The sequence below is a fragment of the Centruroides vittatus genome, unplaced genomic scaffold (assembly GCF_030686945.1).
Source record: "Centruroides vittatus isolate TY-2023 unplaced genomic scaffold, ASM3068694v2 contig_941, whole genome shotgun sequence".
Taxonomy (NCBI): Eukaryota; Metazoa; Arthropoda; class Arachnida; order Scorpiones; family Buthidae; genus Centruroides; species Centruroides vittatus.
Window position 1 is genome coordinate 333,618 of NW_027122625.1, and position 26,528 is coordinate 360,145.

At 28.5% G+C, this 26,528-nt stretch overlaps 1 protein-coding gene across 1 annotated transcript; it reads right to left on the reverse strand.

Moving 5' to 3' along the window:
- Positions 1-1,548: 1,548 nt before the first annotated feature.
- On the reverse strand, positions 1,549-26,001 carry jet (jetlag). The gene is made up of 5 exons (XM_067282095.1): positions 25,899-26,001; positions 18,606-18,743; positions 9,144-9,705; positions 8,917-9,048; positions 1,549-2,608 (listed from the first exon to the last, which is right to left on the reverse strand). The coding sequence occupies exons 3-5, from the start codon at positions 9,695-9,697 to the stop codon at positions 2,443-2,445; spliced, it is 852 nt and encodes a 283-aa protein (XP_067138196.1). The 5' UTR covers positions 9,698-9,705; positions 18,606-18,743; positions 25,899-26,001; the 3' UTR covers positions 1,549-2,442.
- Positions 26,002-26,528: the final 527 nt, after the last annotated feature.

A 26,528-nucleotide genomic window follows, 5' to 3' on the forward strand; every position in this document is an offset into this window, starting at 1 on the left:
CACCGTATGTTTCTTTAAAAATCAAGACCAGGATATAGTGAAATATGTGTAATGTGATTACAATGTCGTATATTTAGTGGATAATTATCTGACCCGGTTATAGTTCTGTTCCTGTGAGTATGTCGGAGGAATTTCGTGCCTATTTAGAACGAAAAAAGAAAAAAAAAGTTTTCCAACCTGATATAGGTATTAATATACATTAAGTTAGGAGGAAAATTTCGAATTTTTAAAATTATCTTCGGAACGAAAGAATGTGGATGTAGTTTAAAGGTTGAAAATCACGTTAAGTGCGGTCATATATTAAAAAGTTCAGAAGTCAGGAAGGAGAGAGGTAATTAAGGCCGAGTTTAACGGTAGAAAAAGGAGTCACAGAAAAGTATCGAGATGGAAAGAGAAGCGCGTGAGTAGCAGCATGAAGTGGATAAAAATTAAAACTTCACAGTTGTTGTAAGATTGGTAATCTGCAAGGTTAGTTAAAGATGTAATGCTTATCTATTAAATCACGAAAATCAACTTCTCGCGTGTCTTCTTACCTCAAAATTCTCTTACAAACTGTTAACCGCTGGCAAGTTCAATAACCTTGTTCGAAAGTATATAATTTTGGAAATAGGCTTACAAAAAAAAATTGCACTCTTTAGAAACTTCAGTATCTTTTTATCTGAAATAAAATTGAAAAAAATAAGAAGAAAATTAAAAGGTTATTATGCCTGAATGATTTTATGCAATATCTTAAGCAAGGCTTTTACTGTTAGTGTTGATTTTGAAGTGGAGCGGTAAACAAACTCGAATTGAACAATAGCAATTTTTAGGTCAAGTTGAGAATATGAACGAATTTGTATTTGTTATTTGATGGTCACTTCAAATAGACAAGTTAAATTCAAACGAAGATAATATAACTGTACTATAGTTAACTTTAAAGTTATTCAATTCATCTATGTTTTATATTAATTCCATAAACTTTAATGGAATTTTATATCCTTGCTGCAATTATCCTATTTCACAATCCTGAGGTAGAAATTATATCTAAATTTCCTTGATGGTTACTAAGAATTGTAAATTATGCTATATATTAAAATTTGTAATTGTTATATCCAATTACAAATGCTATTATTTTAACGTGTATCTATCGTTTTTTGGCTAGTTAAAAGAAAAGCAACATGTAAGCCAAGACATAAAATTTATTTTAAATTACTATAATTCATCTTATTTAATTTCTTATAATGCTAAATCAAATGGGAATTTGATTGTCTTTCTCAACAAAATTGGAAAAAAAAAAATCCTCCCTTTGCAGTCTGCATGTAAAATTATGAAATGTCCTTCATGCCAACTACTTTATTTTTCTTTCAGGAAGATGATTGTCAGCTACAACAATCTATGAGGAAGGTTTTATTTATATAATTCTGTCTTGAAAATAGCATGAATGATGAGAAAGGAATAATTAAATAAAAATTTAACTACAATTTTATAAGGTGAGGCAGATTCTGTTTCATATTTATTGAATTTCGTGTATGCCAGATATTAAAATGAAGAACCACTTTTAAAATTTGATATTAAACATACATTTTATTTTTCAACAGATCAAATGTATTAATTGAACAAGTCCAACAATTCAACTGATTTCTTTAATAAAAAAAAATTAACATAGTCATAAATTTAATAAAATATTTCTATCTAATTATTTTCATTATAGGGAAATTGCAGGCTATCTAAGTGACGAATTGTAAGATTTCTATAATTTATCCGATCGTACTCGCAATCATTCGTAAAATTAACAGAATTTATAAAATTTTATAGAAAATATAATAATTCTTAGTAAATGTAATGAATTTAATCTTTACATATAAATTTTTTACTGATCACACCACTTAAACAGTAAAGCACATCTAGAGAATGTGAAGGTTTTCATTTTTCAATGCATTTTAAAAATGCATATACGACTTAAAAAATTTGCTTCTGTTAAAAAATGCATAGTTACTTAGTAACACTGGTAACAGAAAATATTTTTGTTTATTGTGGTTATTTTTCAGGCTAGCGATATTTTAATTTTCTTAAAGTATTTAAATTATGTTTTGCATGGTAGCACAAAGAAAATTTAATAGACAGCATCATTAGCAAAACATCTGCCATGCACATATATATAGCAATTTGCATTCGTAAGATAAGATTTGACGATCTGTAGAATTACAAACATTTGTAACTGTATCATACCACTGTAGAAATAAAGAAGTTAAATATTTGAATGGATTATTTGTCGACTACTAAACATATCGTAAGTTTTTAATTCATTAATGAATATAAGTTATTGGCCACAACAGTTTTAGGCATATATAATACTGATGAATTTGAAATACATGCTGTATTAAAATAATGTATGCCATTCTATAAACAGATAAAGACACTATTAATTGTCTTTGGAATGGATCTATTCTTTCCTACCTATATTTAAATTTGAAGTCTTATTCTATGACTTTGTGCTCTGTAAGGGTATCTACTGTTGGGACGATCGACGACGACTCTCAATCGCAATGTGGCCAGACTAGCTTCTGTGACATCACGACAGTCTTCTACCTTTAATGATTTAAGTCTTCTACAATATTCGCCTACCAACCTGTAAAAATGTAATTGAGAATTGTAATAAAAAGTTAAAATAATAACAACCTGTACAGTTTGTGCATTGAAACAGAAATGAAGTATTTTATGCTGTGTTTTCATACAGTTATAATTAAAAATTTTCAAGTACTTCACAATTACAAATCATGTATTTAAATATAAATTTTTTGCATAGTATATTGTAACAAATTTTAAAGTAACGGACGTGCACATAAGCATATACATTTAATTTCAGCACATGATGAAACTGTTCCTGTTTTGACTAATTCATTACAATTTGAATTTAAAAAAACTACATATCCTGTAATCTAAACAGCAAAAATTAAAATAAAAAATAAATTAAAACTAATGTAATTTAAAATTAAATACTGTATATATAAACTTATAATATTTATAGTTCATTACATGTTCTGAAACATTCTTTGACAGATATTTTATACAATTAAATTTTTCTTGAGTAGATTAGGTTATATCTTTTTTATACTCAATAGATTTATAACTGTCAAATATAAAAAGATAAATACTACAAAGTTTGATCTGAAGACTGATTTTGTAGCTTAAAAAATACATTATAACAAGTTGAAAATAATAATAAAATACTTAGTGACTCATTCTTGCACCATTTGTTATTTATATATTAATCACTTATTTATCTGCAATCAGCTAAATTAAAATACTTTTATAATACTCTTATATGTTGAATATAAGAAATTTCAAAATGAGATATTTTAATAATATCAAGTTTTATTTCAAACTGCAGAAAAGTATAATAGAAATTCATGAAGTGTTAAAAAGTTTTCAGAGATGATGTTATATATCAGTGGTTCTGAAACTATAGTCTGCAGTTCCACAGTGATCCAGGAATAATTGTTGGGGTCAATCATGGACAGTTTGAGGGAAAGGCAAAAGTGGGTCCTAGCTCACCCTAAAATCTCCTTGCCTCCCATTTGTCCAACCTGAAATAATTTATTTAAGTCTACCTATACTGACCATTATTGGAGAATTCTTTAAATGCAAATTGATTGTTTGCCAATTGTAATTACATATTCTTGCTAAACTTTCTATGCTCGTGTGTCACTGAAAATCAATCACCAAATTTTTGAAACTTTGTTTGAAGATAGAATGTGCAGATAACATCCACTCCAAACTCTGCTCTTCAGAATAAAAATCCTAATACCTTTTTACCCATTACCTTGTTACCCATTTTCTAAAAATGCTTTTATTTTATTACCTAGATTATTATTTAAAGCTATATTAAGCTTTAAATAAATGTGATAAATTTGTATATTATATATTAAAATGTTATATTTTAATAAATTTTTGAAAAATAAAAAAGTTGGTTCTTTTTCATTAAATTTTATAATTTATTAATTCCATTATTTTGAGAGAACTTTTCAAATTAATGCAATCAAAGACTATCAAAAAATAATATAAGATGCTTATTATTACTGTAGTTTATTAATTAAATAACTAAAAGCTAACAGCTAAAAATATTTTATAAAAAGGTCTGGACCTCTCAAAGTTTCAGAATCACTCATATATCATTGAAGACTTGCAAGGTTAAAGAAAGTTACATATCTCTTTCTCTACAAATAACAATTTTCACTCTAGATATACTTCATCTTTAAAAAAAATGATTCAATTGTTGCTTATTTTCATTGATTAAAATAACACTATTCATTATGTTTTCAGTGAAAATGTATAACAAGATCATACCACTTTCACTGAGATACTAATCTTAATGGCTTTCAATATATGATATATCCTTTTTTCGTATGAGCTAACTAATATATAGGACACTAAGCAACAACAATAAATCTTCAGTAAGTTATCTCGATAACAACTCTATAGTACATCAAGTCTACTGGTAAACGTATTCAAGTCAAATCATCAACTCCAATAAAATATTAATACTGTATACACTGCTACATACAATAAATAATAATGGAATACTGTAAGTACACTTTGCTTATACTATTTGTAAGAAGGATGCAGAGTTGGAAATAGCATGTGTTATGATTGTAAGGGGCTGGCCAGGGGTATCGTGTTTGGAATGTACTCATATACCACTTATTTGGCTTCTAGTCTGCTGAACTAGCCCTGTCGTCGAGGGATGGCGATTATTTAATGTTGAAGACAAGGAAATCGTAAGACCTTTGTCTCAGTCAGGACCTGACACCAGATAGTCGATTTATCGCTAACTAACATGCGTAAACTATTATTAAAAAGGAGGGCTTAAAATTTAGCAAGTGAGGAATGCATAGGTAAGTCGATAGGAGTCTGTTGAGAAAACTAGAGTCAAGTCCACTTAACAACTAACAAATACTTCAATTAATAAACAACAAGAATACACAGGACTAACTGATGAGAATCTAACTATGATTCAACCTTAAAGTTAAATCTCTAACTGTGAGGTTGAGAGAGAGAGTTTACAAATTTAATACCTTACCACATTTATAATCTGGGCAGAAGTTCAATCTGAAGAAGTATGGCACTAGGTTTACATTATGGAGGATACAATGATGTGCTGTGCTGTGCGTAAAGTTTGGCGCGTATCCTCTATTTATACTATTTTTTTTCCTCCAATAGAGATTAAGAATTAAGATCATCTGACTGGGTGTCATGATGAGTCTTTTTGGTTTAGTCAGCCCTTTAGTCATGGGAGATAAATCTCTCTTAAGAACTGACTGTCAACACAGGAAACATTTGTTCCTTGTTCTCTTTGATTTGTAGCTTTGATAAAAATTTCATATTATTATATTTAATTTTAAAAGATTTTATATTAATTTCTATAATACTTTATCTAAAAAAATTCAGAATCTCACATGATGTAGTTCATTTATATTGAAGTTTAATTATGTGCCAAAAATGTTTGTTTATTTACATTAATTTAAATCACACAGTATACTTGTTTATTACAGTCTCAGAACTACAGTGAGTACTTCAGCTATAATACAAATAGAAAACATTTCTGTGAAATTAAACTTTGCATACATACTTAATTTTAATTGCACAAACATACCTATATAAGTAAAAACGGATGAACTAACTAATTTGCCAATTTTTTAATAGATGCGTTCTGAAAACCTACTTTATTATATAACAAACATTCAGTGTTAACGAATACCACTTCATTTAAATTAATCCATTAAATTAAGGGTTTACTGTAATAGGTACAAGTTATCTGAAGAATCCATATAAAAATATTAAAATAAATAAATATATAATACAGAAAAAAAATATGAGTTTAGGGATTATGTAATAAAGGTACTGTTGAGAAGAACAAAGAATAAATTAAATAGCTGATATAAAGAATGTTTCTAAATTACATGCTAAAACTTGAATATTAGATTGCTGGATCAAAACGAAATGAAAAATGGAGAGACAAAATTTGAAAATTCTGCTTTGTAAATGAGATCTTGATTTTTACAAGATATTGGCTGCATTCAAGCAAACAGCAGTCATTTTGAGCAATTTCTAAAATTTCTAAGTGTTTATTTGTTCACTAATAAAGCATCTTTTATTTTATTGAATCGTTATGTATATATAACGATTCAATAAAATAAAAAATAATATATATATTATATATTATATATAATATGATAATATATATATCATTTTAATAATATTAAAAAGAAGTTTCAGTTGAAAATGAAAATCAAGTGGCATACTGAAGTTTGCAACTTGATTTTCAACTCAAATAATGATTAGATGGTATGCTGCTGCTAAAGATTTTAATTTTGTCCTTTGAATCGTTTATTATTTTTTTCTGAAGAAATTTTGCTCTAATTAATTCACTGAATTATGGGAATGAAAATTTGCATTGTAGCAAGTTGCAAAACATTGCATTATTTTGCAATTATTACTAAATTAGACACAAAATTTAACAGTTGCTATCTTGTAACAAACTTCTTTGTGTTGGGTTAACTTAAATTTGTGCACAGAATCAGACATACAAAGGTCACCTTATATCCAGGGTGATGCCATCCAATTATGTATGTAGACGTGCTTTTTTAATTGCTGTTATAAGGCATGTATTTGTAAGATTGTAATCTTTGTCTTTATTTGTTATACATTCATATTTCCATTATTTTTTCTTTTTGTCCTGAACAAACCACATTCACTGGTAACATTGCATATTTGATTCAATTTCACCTCAGGAATATGATACGTTTTTGCACTTATAGAAACACTCTGTAGAATTAGTATTTTAAATCCTTAAAATTATTTTTCAATCTAACATAAAATAAAAATAAAAAATAATTAAAAAGGCTACAATAGACATAAATTGATGACCTTAAAGTATTGAAAAATTAAAAATTTTATACATGTTTTGTAATTAGAAATATTGAAGACAAGACAGATAAATATAAAAGAAAATATAAACAGATTTATTACTTTGTTAGTATAGGAAAGATATTAACAGAAAGAAGAAAATTTAATAAATCATGAGTGATTATTACAGGTGATAGTTATAAAGGAATAGATTAGGATATTATTATTATAATTAATACAGAATAATTTACGGAGATGTTTTATTGAAGAAGCAAAGATTGGAGTTTTGAAGTATGCTTTACCATCACTATCTTGCTATAATAAGCACCCTCAAGACATATTTGTTTGCATAGAACAATATAGCACTCTCTAAGATATCTTTGTACTGGAATTAATCAATTTTGCTTTCTACTTCAATCAAGATATACACTACATGCAGTGAAGCAGCTCAACTACATTATATTGCCATGTCCATGCTTAACAGCAGGTAGCTGATATCTAACATTGTATAGTGTGTCTTCAGATTGTCTAATGTACACCTATCATCACTTCTAAAAGAATAATTTATTCCCATAAGAAAGCAATACTTTTTGACAAGTACTATTCTTGTCTAGTGATTGTACTCAATAGCAAATTCAACTTATTATTTGAACTTAAAAGTTTCTTTATTCCAAGATAAACATTTGGTTCTATAGCTTGTAAGAAATAACCAACAGTACAGTAGCCAATTTCAGCATTCCTAATTTATCTATGCAACATCTATGCTTAGAGCAGCCACAGATTTATGTCTAATAATTCTATCAACACATAGAGTTGTTTTCTGTGGTCTTCTTGAATCTTAATTTGACAACTGTATATTTCACAATACACATTTAGTAGTCTGCCACTTCATGTTGGCTTATCCTTTTTACATAGCTGGACTATGGACATAGGAGACATGTAAGGAGCCACGTTTATTTTGTAATATGATTTTATGCAAATTTTTAACATAGAAAATGCCCAGTTAAAAAAAATTTGAAAAACCAATTAATAACTCTGTGAGTCAATATTTTGCATGAATTATTTTTGTTGTTATAAAATTACAATAACTTAACAGTTAATTTTTTTAAGATAAAAATTGTTATTAGTGCATATTTTTTGTTATTTTACTGGTTTTAGTGTTGTTTTTAAATTAGTGCACAACAAATAAGATTTGTAAGCAAAAGTTATAGTCAACACTTTTGTCTGCCACTGTATATAATTGTGAATTTTAGTATTTGATTCATTTATTTATTTTTATTTGTCAATTTTCTCAGTTTTTGATTTTTTCAGATTAAAGAGAACCTGAATGAATAAAAATATTAAAAATTATATTTTGAATAAATTGTTCTACAGGGTAGCACATGAAATGTAATACATTGAAAATGTCTTTGAAAATATTCCAAAAATATTAATGATACTCACTGGAATGTGCATGGCTAGCCAGTATGCAGGATGTGCCCAATATTTGCTACTTCTTGGTGTAAAACTTCTGAGATGGACCTTCATGTTTTTGAAGATTACCTCTTTCAGATGAACCCTCATGTTATGTGTGAAACAACATTATTTTCATCTGTTCAAGTGTCAAACACCTATGTCTGCCATGTTTTACAAATGAAAATATGTGGTGCCCTTATATGTAACATAGACAAGTGCTGCCATCTATCAAACCACGCATAAACCAAGGCTATCTGTGGCAAAATTTAAAAATTTAGAACCCAAAAATAAAAATTTTGTAAGACATTTTCAGGTGTATGATATTTTGTGCATCACCCTGTATTTATCATAAAATGTTTCTAATTTTTAATTTTTGTTACTGTTGATATTAACGAAATCATACTTCAAAAAGTTTTTATTATTAAATTAGAATTAACTGCTTAAATAATGTTTAATTGTGGTACTATTTGTATTTACTGTACTTATTAATAATTCAAATTTTCTATTATTTGTTGCAATTTTTCAGTATTTTTGTTTTTATACATATTAATTATTTTAATAATTCTATACTAATACCTGATTCCAAAGTCTGTTATTCTCCAACATCCAGAAACATTTAGATGCTCTAAAAGTTTGGAAGTACATGCAATCATACTCATAGTATAATCAGTAATACCATAAATCCGAGACAAAGATAAATAGGATAACCTACAAAAGAGATTAAAAAATATTTTGAAATATATTAAAATTTTAGTAATATTCAGTTGGCATTTAATTATTTCTTTAAAAAAAATAAAACTTACTTTGGACAATTAGCAACCAATTTACATACTGATTCATCTGTAACTTCCCAACAACTTGTTAAATCAACATATTCTAAGTTTTTACATTCTAAAGCAAGTGACATTATTGCTGTGGCACTAACCCAATGACAGTTTTGCAGTGATAATTTTTTTAATCCTCGGCACTTAGTTGCTAAAATTTGTAAATTTAAATTAGTGAGAGCAGAACAACCAGAAATATCCAAATGCACAATACTTTCATTTGTCTTCAATACCGGTGTTAATAAATCACTATTTAACCATTTACAATTCCTTAAAATCAAAAACTGAATGTAAGAATTATTCATTGATATAATCTGAAAGGCTTTGGCATTAAATTGTCCACTAACTGTAGAGAGATCAATAGATTGACATGATCTGAAATACTCTGTCACCAAACAAAGGACTTCAGTTGATACACGTCTTAGACGAAATAAATCTTTCCAATTAAGTAATGGTAAAAGATAAACAAATAAAACATCATTCCATGGAATGTTTAAGAGCGATATAACAGCTTTTCTTTCTTCATCTGGCATTTTTTATTCTGAAAAACATTAAATCTATTTAAATTTTGAAAGTCATTAAATAAAAACTTTATTAATTCACTAAAAAATATATAATTTTAAATCAGAACTATTATTATTATTATTATTATCATTATTATTTTAATTAAAAATTAATTTAGTTATAATTCAAAATTTATTACAAAAATAATTTCAATATTGATAACTTATACATTTACTTTCTTTCAATTGACTAAGATGTTTTATATTTTTCCCCCCAAAATTTCTAGAATTAAATATATTTTATATTGACATATGGCTCATTAACATATGGCTGTGCTGAAAATAGATAACAGGATAAGAGAAAGCCAATTTTATTGCTTAAACGAATGTCATACAAATTCTCCCAAGAAAAGACTTTAAACCTTCCAACTTAAAGTTTATTTTAGCTCTCCAGCAATCTAGTCTGACTTCTTTCTGCTTTAAATGTTCATGCCTATGACTAAAGTTGGGTGAACAAAATCAAAGATACTACTTTATTATCCCCTTTTGCTTTCATTAAGGAACTACAGTAGGTCAGTCAGGTTATCAACTTGTTCCTCTAAACTTCAAAACAATAGGACCATATCCCATTCCCATTGCCCTACACCAGGGACAATGGCAACAGCTGTATTGATCAACTTCAAACAAACAATAAACCAAAGGAGGAAGACGCTATCATCCTGCTTGAAATTCAGTTTATTCTGACTTTATGTTTTCGAGAAAAGAAAGAGCAAGCTCACTGAAGTGTGTTTTTAATCACAATGTCTGAGTATAGATGAGAATGGAAAAATTTGTTATTGGAGACAAAGATAGATATCATTGCAATCTTTCTCTTGTACTGTAAATAGCAATTTTGTTTGTATATCTTGCTTTAATTTTGTTTTTATCACTAAAACACAAAGCTGAATATTTTCTGGTTAATTAATAAAAACTGAAAACAATAAATCATTATTTTCAAAATATCGTGTTATATTAATATGCTTATTTCAAGTGTTGTCTAGATACAAGTGTTGATAAATAAATAAAATCTCCTACTACAGTGGTGCACACAAGATTTAATCTTCGGGGAAGCTGAGTTGAATGAATAAAAATGTTTTAATGCAAACTCAATAAAATTCTCACTTTATGTGATTTCTAATTCATAAGTAATATAGAAATAGAACACATGATACAATATAAATTAAAAAATGAATTTTAATTAGTAAATTTTCCAAAATTATTTTCCTAGTGTTTCTTTTCCTTTTACTATGGAGGATGCCAGGGCCCCTTGGCCTACCTTGAGTGCACCATTTATCTACAATAGTATTACATGGAGTTTGGGATAGAATACATAATCACCACTTGATAGTCATGAGTATCTAGTTTGTATGCGTAAAGTCTCAATTTCTTTGTTGCATCCAGCTAAGTCTCATCATATTAGAAAAACAAATGCTGTGTTTATATTCAAAATTGATAACATTACACAAATTTCAGAATATTAACAAATGTCCTTAATTTTATTTTTATATAATTCTCTTACTTAAATAATGTTTTATAATGATTTAGATAATTTTTTAAAATATTTATTTCCATACAAAGCAGTGTCAGTAATTCAATTTTTAATATTGAAAAGTTGTATTCAAGGAAGAAACAGTCAATTCACTGAAATATTATAAAATCTTATGAGTATTTGAGATGTATTTACATAATAAGGCTAGGGGAAAAGAATCCTTTTCTTATGCTGCAAGCAAAACTGACTAAAGTAAAGAAAACAGTGAAGAGAGCTAGAACTTGAAATTACATGGTAGTCCACACTTTTATTTTAGCTCAAATTTGACATTAAACTTATGGCTGTTCCTAAGAATGGAGTGAAAGTTCAAGCTACTGCATAGGAATGGATTAAAGAAAAATAAGTTTTTTCATATGTAAAGCACAGGAATAAATTGATAATTTTAATATATGTATATATAACAATGATAATACATTGATGATGATATTGAAAAATGAATATTTATCATTAAAATAAAACAGTTTTTGCTACTTTCTAAACTGATCACACAACAACCTCTTTTAAAATTAATTTTATAAAAATGGAGATATTTTGAAATCAGCCATTATGTTTATAAATAACATTCAAATATTCTTATTTAAATACTGTATGAATAATTTTCAGTTAAATTTATTGAAATATTTTAAAAATATTTTATATTTAAAAATATTTGAAATATTTAACATTTATTATTATGTTGGGTTAAGTGAGATATACTCGGTTAACACCGGTGGCTGCGTACTATGCCGGACCAAAGTCAAGGCATAGTAACCAAAACAGAAATTAAAGAAGTGTATCAGTGTGTGTATTCAGGAATTTTCTCACAATATGACATGTATTCAATACAGTGGCCTTCTGTAGTGTGATGTATGTGTTTCTATTCAATTGTAATGTGCCCAGGCTTCTGTGTAGTGTGTATGGTATGACACCTGTAGAGGAGAGAACAACAGGTACAATAAGCACCCTATCCATCCTCCACAGATGCCTTATTTCCTGGGCGAGTTCTGTGTACTTACTAATTTTTTCTGTGCAAGCGTTTTGTATATTGTGAGTGTTTGGAATGGATATGTCTATAATGTATGTGATTTTATTGTGTTTGTCAATGAGTGTGATGTCTGGTCTGTTGTGGTAAATTGTTTTATCTGTGATTATGGCTCTGTCGTAGTACAATTTGTGCGTGTTGTTTTCCAATACTGTCTGTGGAAAGTATCTGTAGTATGGTTCGTGGATGTCTACTAATTTGTGTTTCTTTGCAAGCTCTTGGTGTATTATATTTGCTACTTGATTATGTCTGTGTAGATAATCTGTCTGTGCCAAGAGCTTGCAACTAGAAGTGATGTTTTGTATAGTTTCTGGCATGACATTACATTTTCTGCATGTGTCATTTGTGAGTGTTGTATCTTTGAGTATGTGTTTTCTGTAGTTTTTAGTATTTATGACCTGATCCTGTATGGCGATCATGAATCCTTCCGTCTCCCCAAAGAGGCATCCCCGAGCTAACCAGCTGTTTGACGCAGTTTTGTCAACAAAATCCTGGGCCAGATCATAAGGATGCCTGCCATGGAGTGCCTTTCGAGCCCACGCTTGCTTAATGGTGTCTATGCTTTTTATATGTTGTGTCCATATGATGTGAGTGTAAGTTTAATGGTGTGTTATTTGAGTCTGCTAGAGTTACTGCTTTATGTAATTGTGATGTTTCTTGTTTTTTGTAGAAAAACTCTCGCAGTGACTGTATTTGTTTGTAGTGAAGGTTAACTATGTCAATCAGGCCACGTCCGCCATCTTTACGTGGAAGGGTTAATCTTTCTGTGGCAGATTTAAAATGATGTTGTTTATGCTTAGTAAGTGTTGTTCTTGTTTTCCTTTGGAGTTGCTCAAGATCTGTGTGAGTCCAATGTATAACTCCAAAAGAATATGTGAGTACTGGGATGACATATGTGTTTATTGCTTTAACTGTGTGTTTTGCATTTAACTCTGTTCTGAGAATAGCATTTAACCTACTTTGGTATTCTTTAATTAATCTTTGTTTTATTTGTGCATGTTCTGTTAGTTTGGCCTGTTGGAATCCTAAGTACTTGTAGAACTCGCCCTCTTCCATGGATTCAATAACATCTCCATTTCCAAGTGCAAAATCTTTCTTCAGGATTCCTTTTTCTATGTGAAGTGTTTTGCATTCATCTATGCCAAATTCCATTTGTATGTCCTTGGTGTATGAATGTGTGATTTGTAGGAGTTGATGAAGTTGTTTTTGTGTGGATGTATAAAGTTTTATGTCATCCATGTACATCAGATGTGACAGTGTATACTGTGTTGTTTTTTCATGCCTGATATTGTAGCCATATTGTGTGTTGTTTAACATGTTGGATAATGAGTTCAAGGCTAGGCAGAACCAGAGAGGACTCAAGGAATCTCCTTGAAAAATTCCTCGCCTAATAAATATTTGGTTTGTTTGTATGGAAGTGTTATGAACCCTGAGATGTAGTGTTGTTCTCCAGTGCTGCATAGTGTTTTGGAAGAATGCAATGAGTGATGGATGTATTTTGTACATGTGTAGAATATGTAGCAGCCAACTGTGTGGAACACTGTCGAATGCTTTTCTGTAGTCTATATATGCCATGTGTATGTTTCTGTGTTGTTTGTGTGCTTGCCGTAGAATGACTGAATCTATGAGTAACTGTTCTTTGCATCCCTTGTGATTTCTACGGCAACCTTTTTGTTGTTCCGTTAGAATGTCGTGTTCTTCAACATGTTTGTATATTTTGTTTGCGATACAGGATGTCAATAATTTGTAGAGTGTTGGAAGACATGTAATTGGTCTGTATTGTGTGGGGTCTGTGGTATTGTTGTTTTTGAGTTTTATGTAGGTGATGCCCTGAGTAAGAAAATTTGGCATGTCCTGTGGATTGATGATGATGTGTGTTAGGTGTTTAGCTAGTTCTTGGTGCAGTGATGTGAACTTTTTGTACCAGAAATTGTGAATGCTGTCTACACCAGGTGTCTTCCAGTTGTGTGTTCTGTTAACAGTGTATTGGAAATCATGTATGTTTATTTCAGCACAGGGCATAGTTGGTATGTTGTGCAAGTTTCTGTTCTCCTCCTCGATCCAGCCTGCATCAGCATTGTGCGTGACAGCACTGGACCAAAGAGAAGACCAATATGTTGTGAGTTCTTCTTCTGTTGGTGTGCCACTGTGCTGTGTATCAGTGTTTGCTTTGTTATTAATTTGTCTGTAAAAGAGTTTTTCATTGTTTGTAAATAATTTATTTTGTTGTTTTCATAGTGTACATGTTTTGTATCATTTGAGTCTATGTGCTTTGGCAGGAAGTTTTTGTTTTAGTGTATCAATGTACAGTCAAACCTGTTTTTATGCGCTCTTTTTATGTGTGATTTTTATTTGTGCGATTTTTTTAATGCAAATTTTTAATTTGTGCGGTTTTTTTTGTGCGATTTTTTATTTGTGCGGTATAGTTGGCGACTAGTCTCGTGCGATTCGTCATGTCTCACGTTGACTTATTATAGCTAAATAAACTTATTATAGCATAAATGCACTTATTATAGTAATATTATTGCATGAATATGCGAAAAATGAAATAATTTACTTTTTAAGTCAACAAAACACCACCTGGACAAAAATATGTAAAACAGACGGTAGACCAGACGATGCAGTCAAGTGCTGACATCTGTTGTCAATAAATTCTATTTCGTACAGTTTTGAGTTATTTTCTATGTGAGACTTTTTTTATGCGGTCCCTGTTGACCGCATAAAAAAATATATTTTTAATTGTGTTGCGAAAACTATTTTTTACAGCTATTCATGAAGTTTCGTGCGATTTTTTTTATGCGTTTTTTTTAATGCGGTCCCTATCCACCGCATAAAATCAGGTTTGACTGTATTCTGTAATGCGCGTGTTGTGATGTTTATGTTTTGTGTGTGTTTTTATTTTTTTGAAAATGTTTTTGAGCTGTTTCCTTAATTTGGGTGTTATGTTGTTTTTAGTGTATTGTGTCAGCCTGCCTAATTGCTGTCTAATGTCATTTATTTGTGTTTCTATTCTTCTCTGCCAGGCAGGCTTGTGATAGAATTGTGTTTTCTGTCTATTTGTCTGTGATTGTATTTTCAGTCCATGGTGTGTCATTACTGTGACTGCCCCAGCATAAACTAATGTATGAATGTCTGAGAATGTAGAAATTGAATGAATGTAGTGTGGTAGTAAGTGAGTGTTTACATAATTTAGTGTTTTTCTTACTTCCTTTGATGTGTTGATTTTTGGTATTCGTGGTCTTTGTGTGGGATCTGTACCTGTATATTTAGTGAGTGTTTCCTGAAATGTAAGTGAGAGTGTATTAACTAAATCCATGTCTATGTTATCCGTGATGGATGAGGAAATGTCTGTAGTATTGTTAGTGGTAATTGTTGTATGTGTGTTATTATCAATGCTTGTTGCTGGATTATCCTGACAGGTTACATGATCTTTATTAATGTTAGATGTTTCTGTCTGTTGATGTATTTGATCAGCAACCTGTTGTTTGATAAGTTCAAGTGTTGTTTGTGAAATAAAGTTGTTGCGTATAATTGTTCTTTTTTGATCAACAACCCTTTGTTCGGTAACAGTGACATGATGATACTGTTGTGTGAATCAATGGTGTAGTTGTTGTCTGTATGCTGTCATGTTGTTTCAAGTTTTGTGATCGTGTAGTAAGTACAGATGATAAACTCATTCATTTCTACTGTCCATTTCATCCGTTGGCGTGGTTTTCCAGCCTTTGTGGTCTGTGGATGCATTGCCACAGAAACACCAAGCTGTGTTGGTTCTTCACATGTGTTGAGGGCATTGCAGTAGCCATGCTTGGGCTGGTGCTGCTTTTGCCACTGGTAACCAAGGGAGACTGTGGCCTATTTTTCGAACGTGAGCCTCTGCCTAACCCACGAACGGGACCTTGTTAACCCGGGCGATGTCAAACTGGTATCACACTTTGATCTGGTTATTACCATAATAAATATCTCCACAGAATGTGGGTGTGATCACTCTTAGCTTCATTTCTCCCCATAGACCTTACTGGCATGGGTGTCCCTACCAGGAGCTTGTGCTCCAGCCTGCATTGCCCTATGGATCAGTAAAATTACTGGGCTCTCCCACCATGACCAGGTGGTGACCACGGAAGAGTTATTATTATTATTATTTAGTTTTATAGATTTAATATGCTTAATAATTTAGTAATGAATAAATTAAAAGTTTTATATAAAATTTAATTTAAATATTTAAATTTTTAATGTGATTTATTAAGTGGATATTTAATTGAACAGGAAAAATTACTTCTGAGTTGAAAATTAAAAATAAATTATCTGTACTGTAATTTTAAATAATTAGTATTTAAACTGATCAAAATTAATCTACCACCTTATTGAAAACCTAATATAACTAAAATTATTTCCTTTTTAATTTTCTAAGGTATTCTTAGTCTTTTTTTCATATAGTGTTAATTGTTTAATACCTATATTTGACATTCTTATAGATGTAATTACCTAATTTGTTTTATATAAGTTTATCAATATTGAAAGTTTATTTTTCCTGTGCATTATAACAGACATTTCAATTCCCGGGGCCATCAAGAGGGGAAAGCTGGAAATTTCCCTGGGCTCAGAGAAAACTTAGAGGCCCATAGCAGTTTTTCCCACTATAAATTAATATTGTTCTTACTAACAAAACATAAAAACTTTAAGACTGCATTTTGTTAATAAAGAAACATTCTACATATTTCTTTTGTTAGAAAAAAAGAAAAAGAAAAAAGGGGACTGCTCTACCTCTGGCCTCACAGAAGCTCTTAATGTCCCTGTCAACTCATTATTTATAACATTCAAGCATTCAAATATGTTTTAAATAATATTCAGAAATTAGAAATTTATTGAATAAGAAATATTTTTGCAATTTTATCTTCAGATTATTATTATGAATGCAGAACATGAATAAACTTTAAACAAAATTTAAATTATAGTGCATTCCTGATGGCACATCACATGGTTTTTTTAAATAAAATTAATCAATTATACAATCATTCATTGATATAATTGTACTTGAAATAGCATTGCAAACATTAAAAAAAACATGTTGACTTCAATATATTTTTGTCTATTTATTAATAGTTTTAATATGTTTAATATTTGCATGACTATTTTAATTTTAATTATTTCAATAGAGAATTATATATGATGATTAATTAATTTAAAAATCATTGAATGCTCTGCTGGAAACATACCATAATGTAGTTTAGATTTTGTTTAACCCTTTCCATGCTGGTGATCTACAGCAAATAATTGAGTGGAATTCGTCATGCGGCGCATTTTTTGCAGTTTTTGGATAATTTTTAAATCGCGATATTTCGCTTTAAAATTGTGCTATGTTTAATCTGTTTTTTGCGTTTGATTAAGAACATATTACAGTTTACGATTGTTTAATTTTTAGTTTAATAGAAATTTAAAATAATATTAAAATTTGAAGCTTACGAACAAAAGGAAAAAATAATTAATTTACAGAAAAATCGCTAAACTTTGTACATTTGTTAATTAGATACATCTGTCTTCTTTTAAATAAAAGAAACCGCAGCTCTCTAGCTAGAGCAAGGGAGAAGTTATTGCCATTATTTACACTATGTCTCTAATTACTTGGCAGGGAAAGGGTCTATTTTACCAAAATATTTATGGCCCAGGGGTGGTCACAAAACACTTTTTGGCTTAAACAAAGTCAATCGACCTACAGAATAGCGAATCAAAGCTAAGATCGCTGGAAAATCGAATGTAACGCAAAATAATCAAATTTTTTGATTAATTACGCCGAAAGGGCGTATGCCGCATCACGAATTAACGGCAAGTCACGTGACATACGCCTAAAGGCATATAACCGCATGGAAAGGGTTAACATTTACTTTATATTCTTTATTCATAATGAAAATCTCAATTTAAAATTTTAATAACTAAACAAACATTTTATATATTTTATATTTTAATTATCAAGTTATGTGATTTAGTGATGATAAAAAATTAGCATGTACAGTACTTTCAACATTTCATCAATGTCTTCTTCAAGCAATGTAAAAGTAGAATATTTTATTAAAAGTACTATTAGAATACTTATTTGACCAAAGAGGAATTTTTGTTATGTACTGTATGTGTAAAGAAGTCTTTTATACAAATAATTACAGAGAATTCTTCAGCAAATTTCATAAACAGTTATATATTTAAATATCATTATAATATTTTAGAAAGAAAGGTATCAGATTAATGAAATTTAATAAAAGTTTAACAGGATGATTAATTATTATATTTACATAAATTCAAGCATATTATGATGATTAATTAAAAACAATTTTGCTTACATTGTACATCAGCATTTCTATGTTTTCAGGTTTCCATATTTTAAAGCTGTTTGTCCAGCAAGAAAATAAAAACTAACAATTTCAACATATGTTTGGAAACAAAACTTCTTGTCACAAAACACAGTACTATACTGGTTCCTAAATAATAATAAAATAAAAATAATATTTTTAAAAATTTTAAATTACAATTAGAGTTTTGATTACTTACTATTTATATAAATTAGTTGAATTAAGTTTTAATTTTATTTTAAAAAATGCATTAAACTTCAGTGTTCTTGTAACTGAAGGTCAATAATAATTTTCATACACCTTTGATTATTATACCTCTTTCTATTAGAGTAAAATAAGCAAATTTATAACACTTTATTAAAATATTCTTAAATTTATAATTATGTAATATTGAATAACTGTTATTAAACATATTGAATGAATGGTAAATACTTAGATTTTTAAGAAATAATTATGTAGATATTATAACAAAAATAATATAAAATTATTAAAAATTATTGCTTGAAATTGAATAGCAAATAAAACTTAAGAATGAATAAAATAATAACTTTTTAAAATTGAAATGTATTTAATAAACTAACAAATCCATAAATAATTTCTCTGTAATTTGTACAAAAGAAAAATAATGACTTCATTTGATAATTTAAATAAAATTTCTTAGGATTTCGCAAGTGTAAATAATATATCGTTGTTAGCGATCAGGATTTCTATACATTAATTTACAAGACAATCTATTAAAAAAAACCTATGTAACACACCGAGTCCTTTTGGAGAATTAATATTTCATAGTACAAATGATAAAATATTAATACCTGTAGATAGTTAATATAGAAAGCTATTCTGATAAATAATAATAATAATAAATTAGTATTATTTTCTACATAAGTATTTTAAAACATTTTATTTTTAAACTTATTAAATGTAGAAGCTTTTTTAAATTTTGTAAATTGGTATGTGTAATCTTTAAATTCCTGAAAAAATTATAGTATTTACATATCACACGCATTTTAAATGTTACAGAAATGTATATTTTTATAAAGGATGAACTAAAAAAATCAATTTATTGAAAAATATGATGGTAGCAAATAAAATTTAAATTTAGTTTCATTTACAAAATCTTTCAGAACTAGAAGATTCTTTATATGAAGATGATTTATTATTAGTATTTTGTCATTTCTTATGAATGAATATCCTTTGTTCTGTAGTGAATTTTTAATCTACTCTATCCATTACAACAACAATATTACACTATTTTCTATCTAATACAATAAATAATATGGAATGAATAAATATAAAACTGCTTAAAACAATATGCATTGAATAAAGAAACATTTTTATCATAATGTTTAAAAATAATTTTCAGAAGTATTTTCTTTGATAAACTGATTTTTGAACACTATATTTCATTCTTTTAATCTGATGACATTTCTTTCAGGAACTAAAATTTTATTTTACCTAGTGTTTTGCATTTATTATCAGGATATATTATTTAGATTTAAAATTGTACAAACTTGCAGAAATAAATATTTGCTCTAGTCCGATAGCTTTAACACCTCTATTTATATCACTAAGAAATCAGCTGTTCCTGTCAGGAATTAAAACCAACAGTTAAGGTAAAGAATACAAAATGAAAACAACACAGTATGAAGATAGAACTAAATGATCTAAAGAAAAACAAACAACAATAACTTAAAGGTACATTTTTCTATAGATAAATTAAATTATTATATGTTAACTGGTAACAGTTTTGTTGTTTAAAGCCAAATGATTGCTGACTAATAACAGTAAAATAGCCCAATTTAATCCAGCAATCATTTGGCTTTGTTATGAATATTGGGCTTTGAGATGTTTTGTTGCGTCTTTCTCATTATAACCATTTTTATTGGATGAATAAATATAATTTCAAATTTCAATTCCTTGAAGTAATATAACTGTGATTAAAGATAAAATTACTCTGTGCAGAAATCAAATATATTGATATATAAATAATTTTGAAATTTTTACTTTGGTTTAGAGCTTTATTTTCTGAAATGAAAAGGTTTACTACTTCAATAAGAGCTTCAGTATGGATTTTATCTATAATTATATTATATTATATTAGTTACAGCCCACTTCCCCTACTTGTTTACTCTATTAGAGTCTATCCCTTTTCCTTTCTTTCTGACACTAGCATTCCATTTTCAACTGTCCATACCTGAGGATGGCTCATTCATAACTGTTCATAAATCAGAGTGTTTCGTCTGTGATTGGAGTTTAAAGCAACTACACAACTATTAAACATGATTTTTTGCCAATATGTACAGTACAATTTGTCAAAGTCAAAGCCAGAATTTTGAAATTTGATCTATGAGTTGAAATATTCCATGCCAAATTTCTTTGACATGATGTAAACTCTTTGGGCAGTTGCCAGTTGTAAGCTTGTCACATGCAACATCTCAATCAAGTCTATGATTACTGGTAATTTACATTCATCTCTAGACAACTTTTTCTTTTGATCTTTACCATGGGCATTTAACATGCATGATGTTACGATGAAATTAACTTTTGAAAATTTGCACGTGTGTCCTGTGGTTGCATATGTGCATGTTTTAACCAGTCACTGGAGTAGGTAGGCTGCTGACTACATATATGGGAGTTTTCAATGTTTCTTGACATTTTTGTCAGCTATGATCATGTCCCCCTGCATGTTATAAAATGCTTTAGACAGAATGTTAGAAGCATATCACTACATTTGTGTGTTTATTTCAGGCCAAAATAGAAAAATCTATGCCACAGTTTTCTTTTCCTAGAAAATACTTAATATTTTACTGTTCTCTACTTTTATATATTCATTTTAATATCTGACTGAAATACTCACTTTTTATTGATGTGAACAGATGTATTAGAACGGCTGCTAATTTTTAAATTGCCCATTTTTCTTGCCAAGAGGGAAATATGATTAAAAATAAAAATGACACACAAGTGAAATTGAGACACTTTTTGATATTAATATTAAACATCCAAATGCAATCATTTTGGCATAGGTTTGGTCAATCATATTGCACACTTACAATGCTAGGGAATCTACATACAGCCAGAAGTACCTATAACTCCCTTTAGAAAAATATGGCATCTGTGTTTGGATAGTCATATGTGGTGAAAAATTAAAGCAGGGGTAGAAGAAAAAAAGGACAAACAAGTGAGACTTCAGGGGAGCTAATACTAAGGGTTCTAGTAACTATAAACAAAAATACCAACTCTAAAACCACCTGATGGAGTAATAAAACTATCTTTATTCAAATGTTTTTAATCATCTGAAACAATTTTTCCTGATAGATTATTATTGCATTACATGGTTTTAGAGTTGGTATTTGTAAAAATACAGCTCATATAGGTGTAATAAGTATTTAAAAGGATTGGATAACATAAAAAGTCATCCAAACTGTAATGAAGCACGTGTGTCTGCAGTGCAGTAAAAAAGTCACACTTCTAAAAGTTTATTTCTTTGTATATTTTATACAGAAAATGTAGTATAAATATATGCACATGCTACATAAATTTTTAGTCAATTTTAATGCATCACCTTCTCAGTTTAAATAATCAACTAAAGTTGACAGATGCACAAAAACAATTGTAAGCTCTTTCTTTGCATGTATTAAATTTAACTGGAATATTTTCTTTCGTTAAATTTAGTGATTACAACAATAATACATGTATTTTAAAAAATCATCTAAATTTTAAACACTTTTTCAAGTCACAAAATAACTGAATAAAAAAGTAATCATTGCATTTGGATAAGAATGTTAAATTAAAATGGCTTTGACAAATTAATAGCTTATGGGGATTTTTTTAGTGGCTCACAATTGCAATTCAAGTTAAATAAAAATTCAAAAGAAACATAAAATAAAATAATAAATATCTAAATATCTTTTAATGCATGATTAGCTAACATTTATTCCAAATGACCAAATTATCACTGTTAAAATACAAATAGATGAATACACATATAGAAGTAATGGATATTACAGATTATCAATGCAGCTGCCATTTACATTTATTTATTATTTAAATCTTAATATTCTAGCTTGATGTTACCTGCATTAAAAAGTAGAAAAATGATTTGTAAGCAAAGTTGAACAGTACTGATTTAAAGCAGAAAAATTAATTTTATTTAATAGTTGTTATATCATAATATTTCTTCTCAATAACAATCTGTTTTTCTTAGACAAAATTATGCAATATATCAATGAAATGATTAAAGATATTATGAAGCAAAGTTCAAATAAATAGGATAAGATATATGTTTTGCTATACACAATGTACCATTATAATTTATTTACATTATTTCTTTGTTGTTTCTCACACACAATGCAGTGTAATTTAACAATCACTTGGCTTCCTTTCATCATTATTTCAGTTGATACGCATATACATTTTGCGTTTCGGGCCTAATACACCCCTCTTCAGTCAACTAAAATTGTTAAAAACAAAAAGATTTTTACATGCAATACATTTAAAAACTTCTACATAATATACTTTAAAAAGATATACAAATTGATCATCTTACAGGCATACCTTTTTTATCATGGATTGATCAATTTGTATATCTTTTTAAAATATATTATGTAGAAGTTTTTAAATGTATTGCATGTAAAAATCTTTGTTTTTAACAATTTTAGTTGACTGAGGAGAGGCATATTAGGCCCGAAATGCAAAATGTATACACGTATCAACTGAAATAAAGATGAAAGGAAGCCAAGTAATTGTTAACCACTCAGCAGTGAGAGACGTATATATCTAAATTCTTTTGGGGATATCGCCAAAAACTAGCCAAAAACTACCGCGAAAAAAAAAAATTCACATAAAAAATGAATTATGTAACAATAAAAAAAGACTTTTCTTTCCTAGACACAACTGTTTATAAATACTTTTTCTGAAACAGAAATGAGAAAAATTGTGTGAAAAAATACTTTAAAAATTTTCCAGGTATATTCTCCAATACTAAGGGATAGAACCATACAAGACTCTCCCACTGCTGAAACATTAAATTACACTGCATTGTGTGTGAGAAACAACAATAGAAACACAACACGGTTTCAAGTTATCAATACATTATTTCTTTTAAAATCATTTTTTACAATTAGGTAAATGTTACTTAATCATTCTTTTCCATATATAGACTTGTCACTTGAAATACATCTAATAGTATTAACTCTGTGAATTATACTAGAGATTGAATAACAATAGTATAATAAGTAATAAAAATACAGAAAAATAGTTTGCATGGCAATTGGATGTAATTTTTAAATATTACAAAAATGAAATTTGATATGAAAATTATTACTCATTATAAATCATATTAGTTTACTTTTTTTTTTAATTCTACAGATAGATAAACATATGAGCAAATTGAATATAGAATTTCTACTCTAACTATTTTGGTTCTGAGAGGATTATGTTTAGTTTAGAGATACTTGGACAAAACAAATATTTAGTTCTGGAGAACAATTATAGAGAAAGAGTTTTGATATGGAATGGCTTCTAAAAATTTCACTTTCACAGTTCTTTTAATTTTGGCAAGCATTCTTTCACTTTTTTTTATCCAAAAGAAAATACAAAAATCAGAATTAAATGTAATATACATATGTTTAAAAATTCATCTAATTAAAATATGCTTTATCATTTAGATGCAATACATTTGAAACTGTAGAATATGAAAATTTGCAAATGATGCAAATAAATCAATTTATTAATTATATTAACGATTTTCATTTTATAAATGTACTGTACTCTCATACATCCAATAAAAATTTTAAAGATTTATGACATCTTTCATCATCTAAACAGATTTATCTTTACAATAAAACTAAAATATTAAAATCTTAAATTAATTTTTATTTTAAATATATGTGTATGTATATATAATTATAGGAGTTTTAAAAATAATATCTAACTTTTATTTAAATAGGATTACAATGTATAAATATATATAATAATTTATTTTGATCTATACAGTTACATAAATCAATGAACATGGATACAGAATTGAGAAAGACTAAGAGATAAGTCTTTTTTAAAAGCCCTCAACAAACAACAATAAGATAATAATAAAATATTAAAATTGAAAGTGAAAATTTAAGTAGAAACTTATTTATATTTAAATTTTAATTATATTGTATTATGTTGTAAAGTATAATAATTTCTTTTAAGCACTTTTTTCTATTGTTAAATTGTCTCAAAGATGATATATAATAAACCATTATTATTAAATTTAAACGAACAACAGATGAATTACGATTTGTTATAAACAATTACAATTCCATTGTTAAACCTCACCATTCACAAGTAATTTTATATTGTGCCTTTGATTTATAAATGCTTCTTTACCGAACAGAACAACTAAAAATTCAAAGTTATTCGACGGTTCATTTTCTATAGCTTTTTCTCTCTCTCACTAAGGAGGACTTCCCGACCGATTTATATAGATATAACTTATACGGCATCAGGAAACAAAAATATGGCGTTCAGATTTATATCATCATTATTGATTTGCTCATTTAGGTATTGAAAACGACAATAATCCTAAACTCGATCAGTTGTAATACATACGTAATACACAGGGCTAGAAGCTTTTCTAGGCAATATTGCATTAAGGTTCGGTGGTGCGTTACACCCACACTAAGTCCAGGTAAATTCGAATTAGGGAGCCCGCATACGGCGTCGACTTTGGACATTTTTCTTCGAGGAACTTTTGGGGAAAATACTTTCTTATAGATGATCAGTTTGAGCAAAAAGAGCAGGCAATTGCCCTTTTTGCCCGTAGGATAACACACCACTGTGAAGGTTTATAACAAATAAAACTATTATTTAAGACCCTGTACATTTTATGTTTTGGACAATGTATTATGTAATACACTGTATATCTTTTTAAAATTATAAAACGAAGATTTCGCAAGCAAGAAACGGGTAGAAGTTACTTTTAGGTATTTAAACTCATATATACGTATATACATAATGACCTAAAAGTAACTTCAACCGAGACAACTTTTTTAAATTGAATGTGCTTATGTGTATACATAAAATCGATCTCTATCATTCGCTTTCGTCTTTCAAGCTATAATTAAGCCATATTTTATAAGAATAAATACGATTTTCAGTGTAAAACATATTCATGCAGTACTGCAGATGTACCCATTTTGAATTTACGACAAAATCGAAGACTTAAATCGATTACGAGCGTTAAAACCATGTAATTTTAATATATATTATTGAATCTTGATTCAATTTTTCGTCATATATTCTTACCTAAGTTTTTCTCTATAAAAAGATAACCGATTGTTTCATCTTGAAACGAGAAACCATCCTCTTCCTCCCTTCTTCTGTCGACGGCTACTAGGGGGCGTAAGCGTCACTTACAGAATTATGAAGCAGACGAAGTTACAGTCACTCTAAATGACGCTAATAATAAATAATTTTATATTATTTATTAAAAAGTTTCTGTAAACTTTCGTTATTATTATTTTAAATTAAAAAAAATATGGTATTAATTTTTTGTGTGTGTTATTTGTTTTGGTAAATATTAAAAAATATAAATGTAATGGTAAATGGTAATAGTAATAAAATGTAATGGTGGAAAATAGTAAATTAAATAGTAATACAGGCAGTGGTGATATTCGAAATATTTAACAAGGGGTTCGCTAGCAGAAAATTTTTCCCTGACAATCACAGACAAATGAAATGGAAGTTTTGAATAGAAATAAATACAATACCTTTTCTTGCAACCGTATATCTAACAATCAGTGGCGTACTTGGAACGTAACGAGCCATGGGTGAAGGGGAGGTAACGATAATATTTTAGGGCTGTCGATCTTTTTTTTTTTTTTTTTTTTCTTCAGGCAGGGGTAATTTTTACCGCAAAATGGCGCTTCTGGAAAT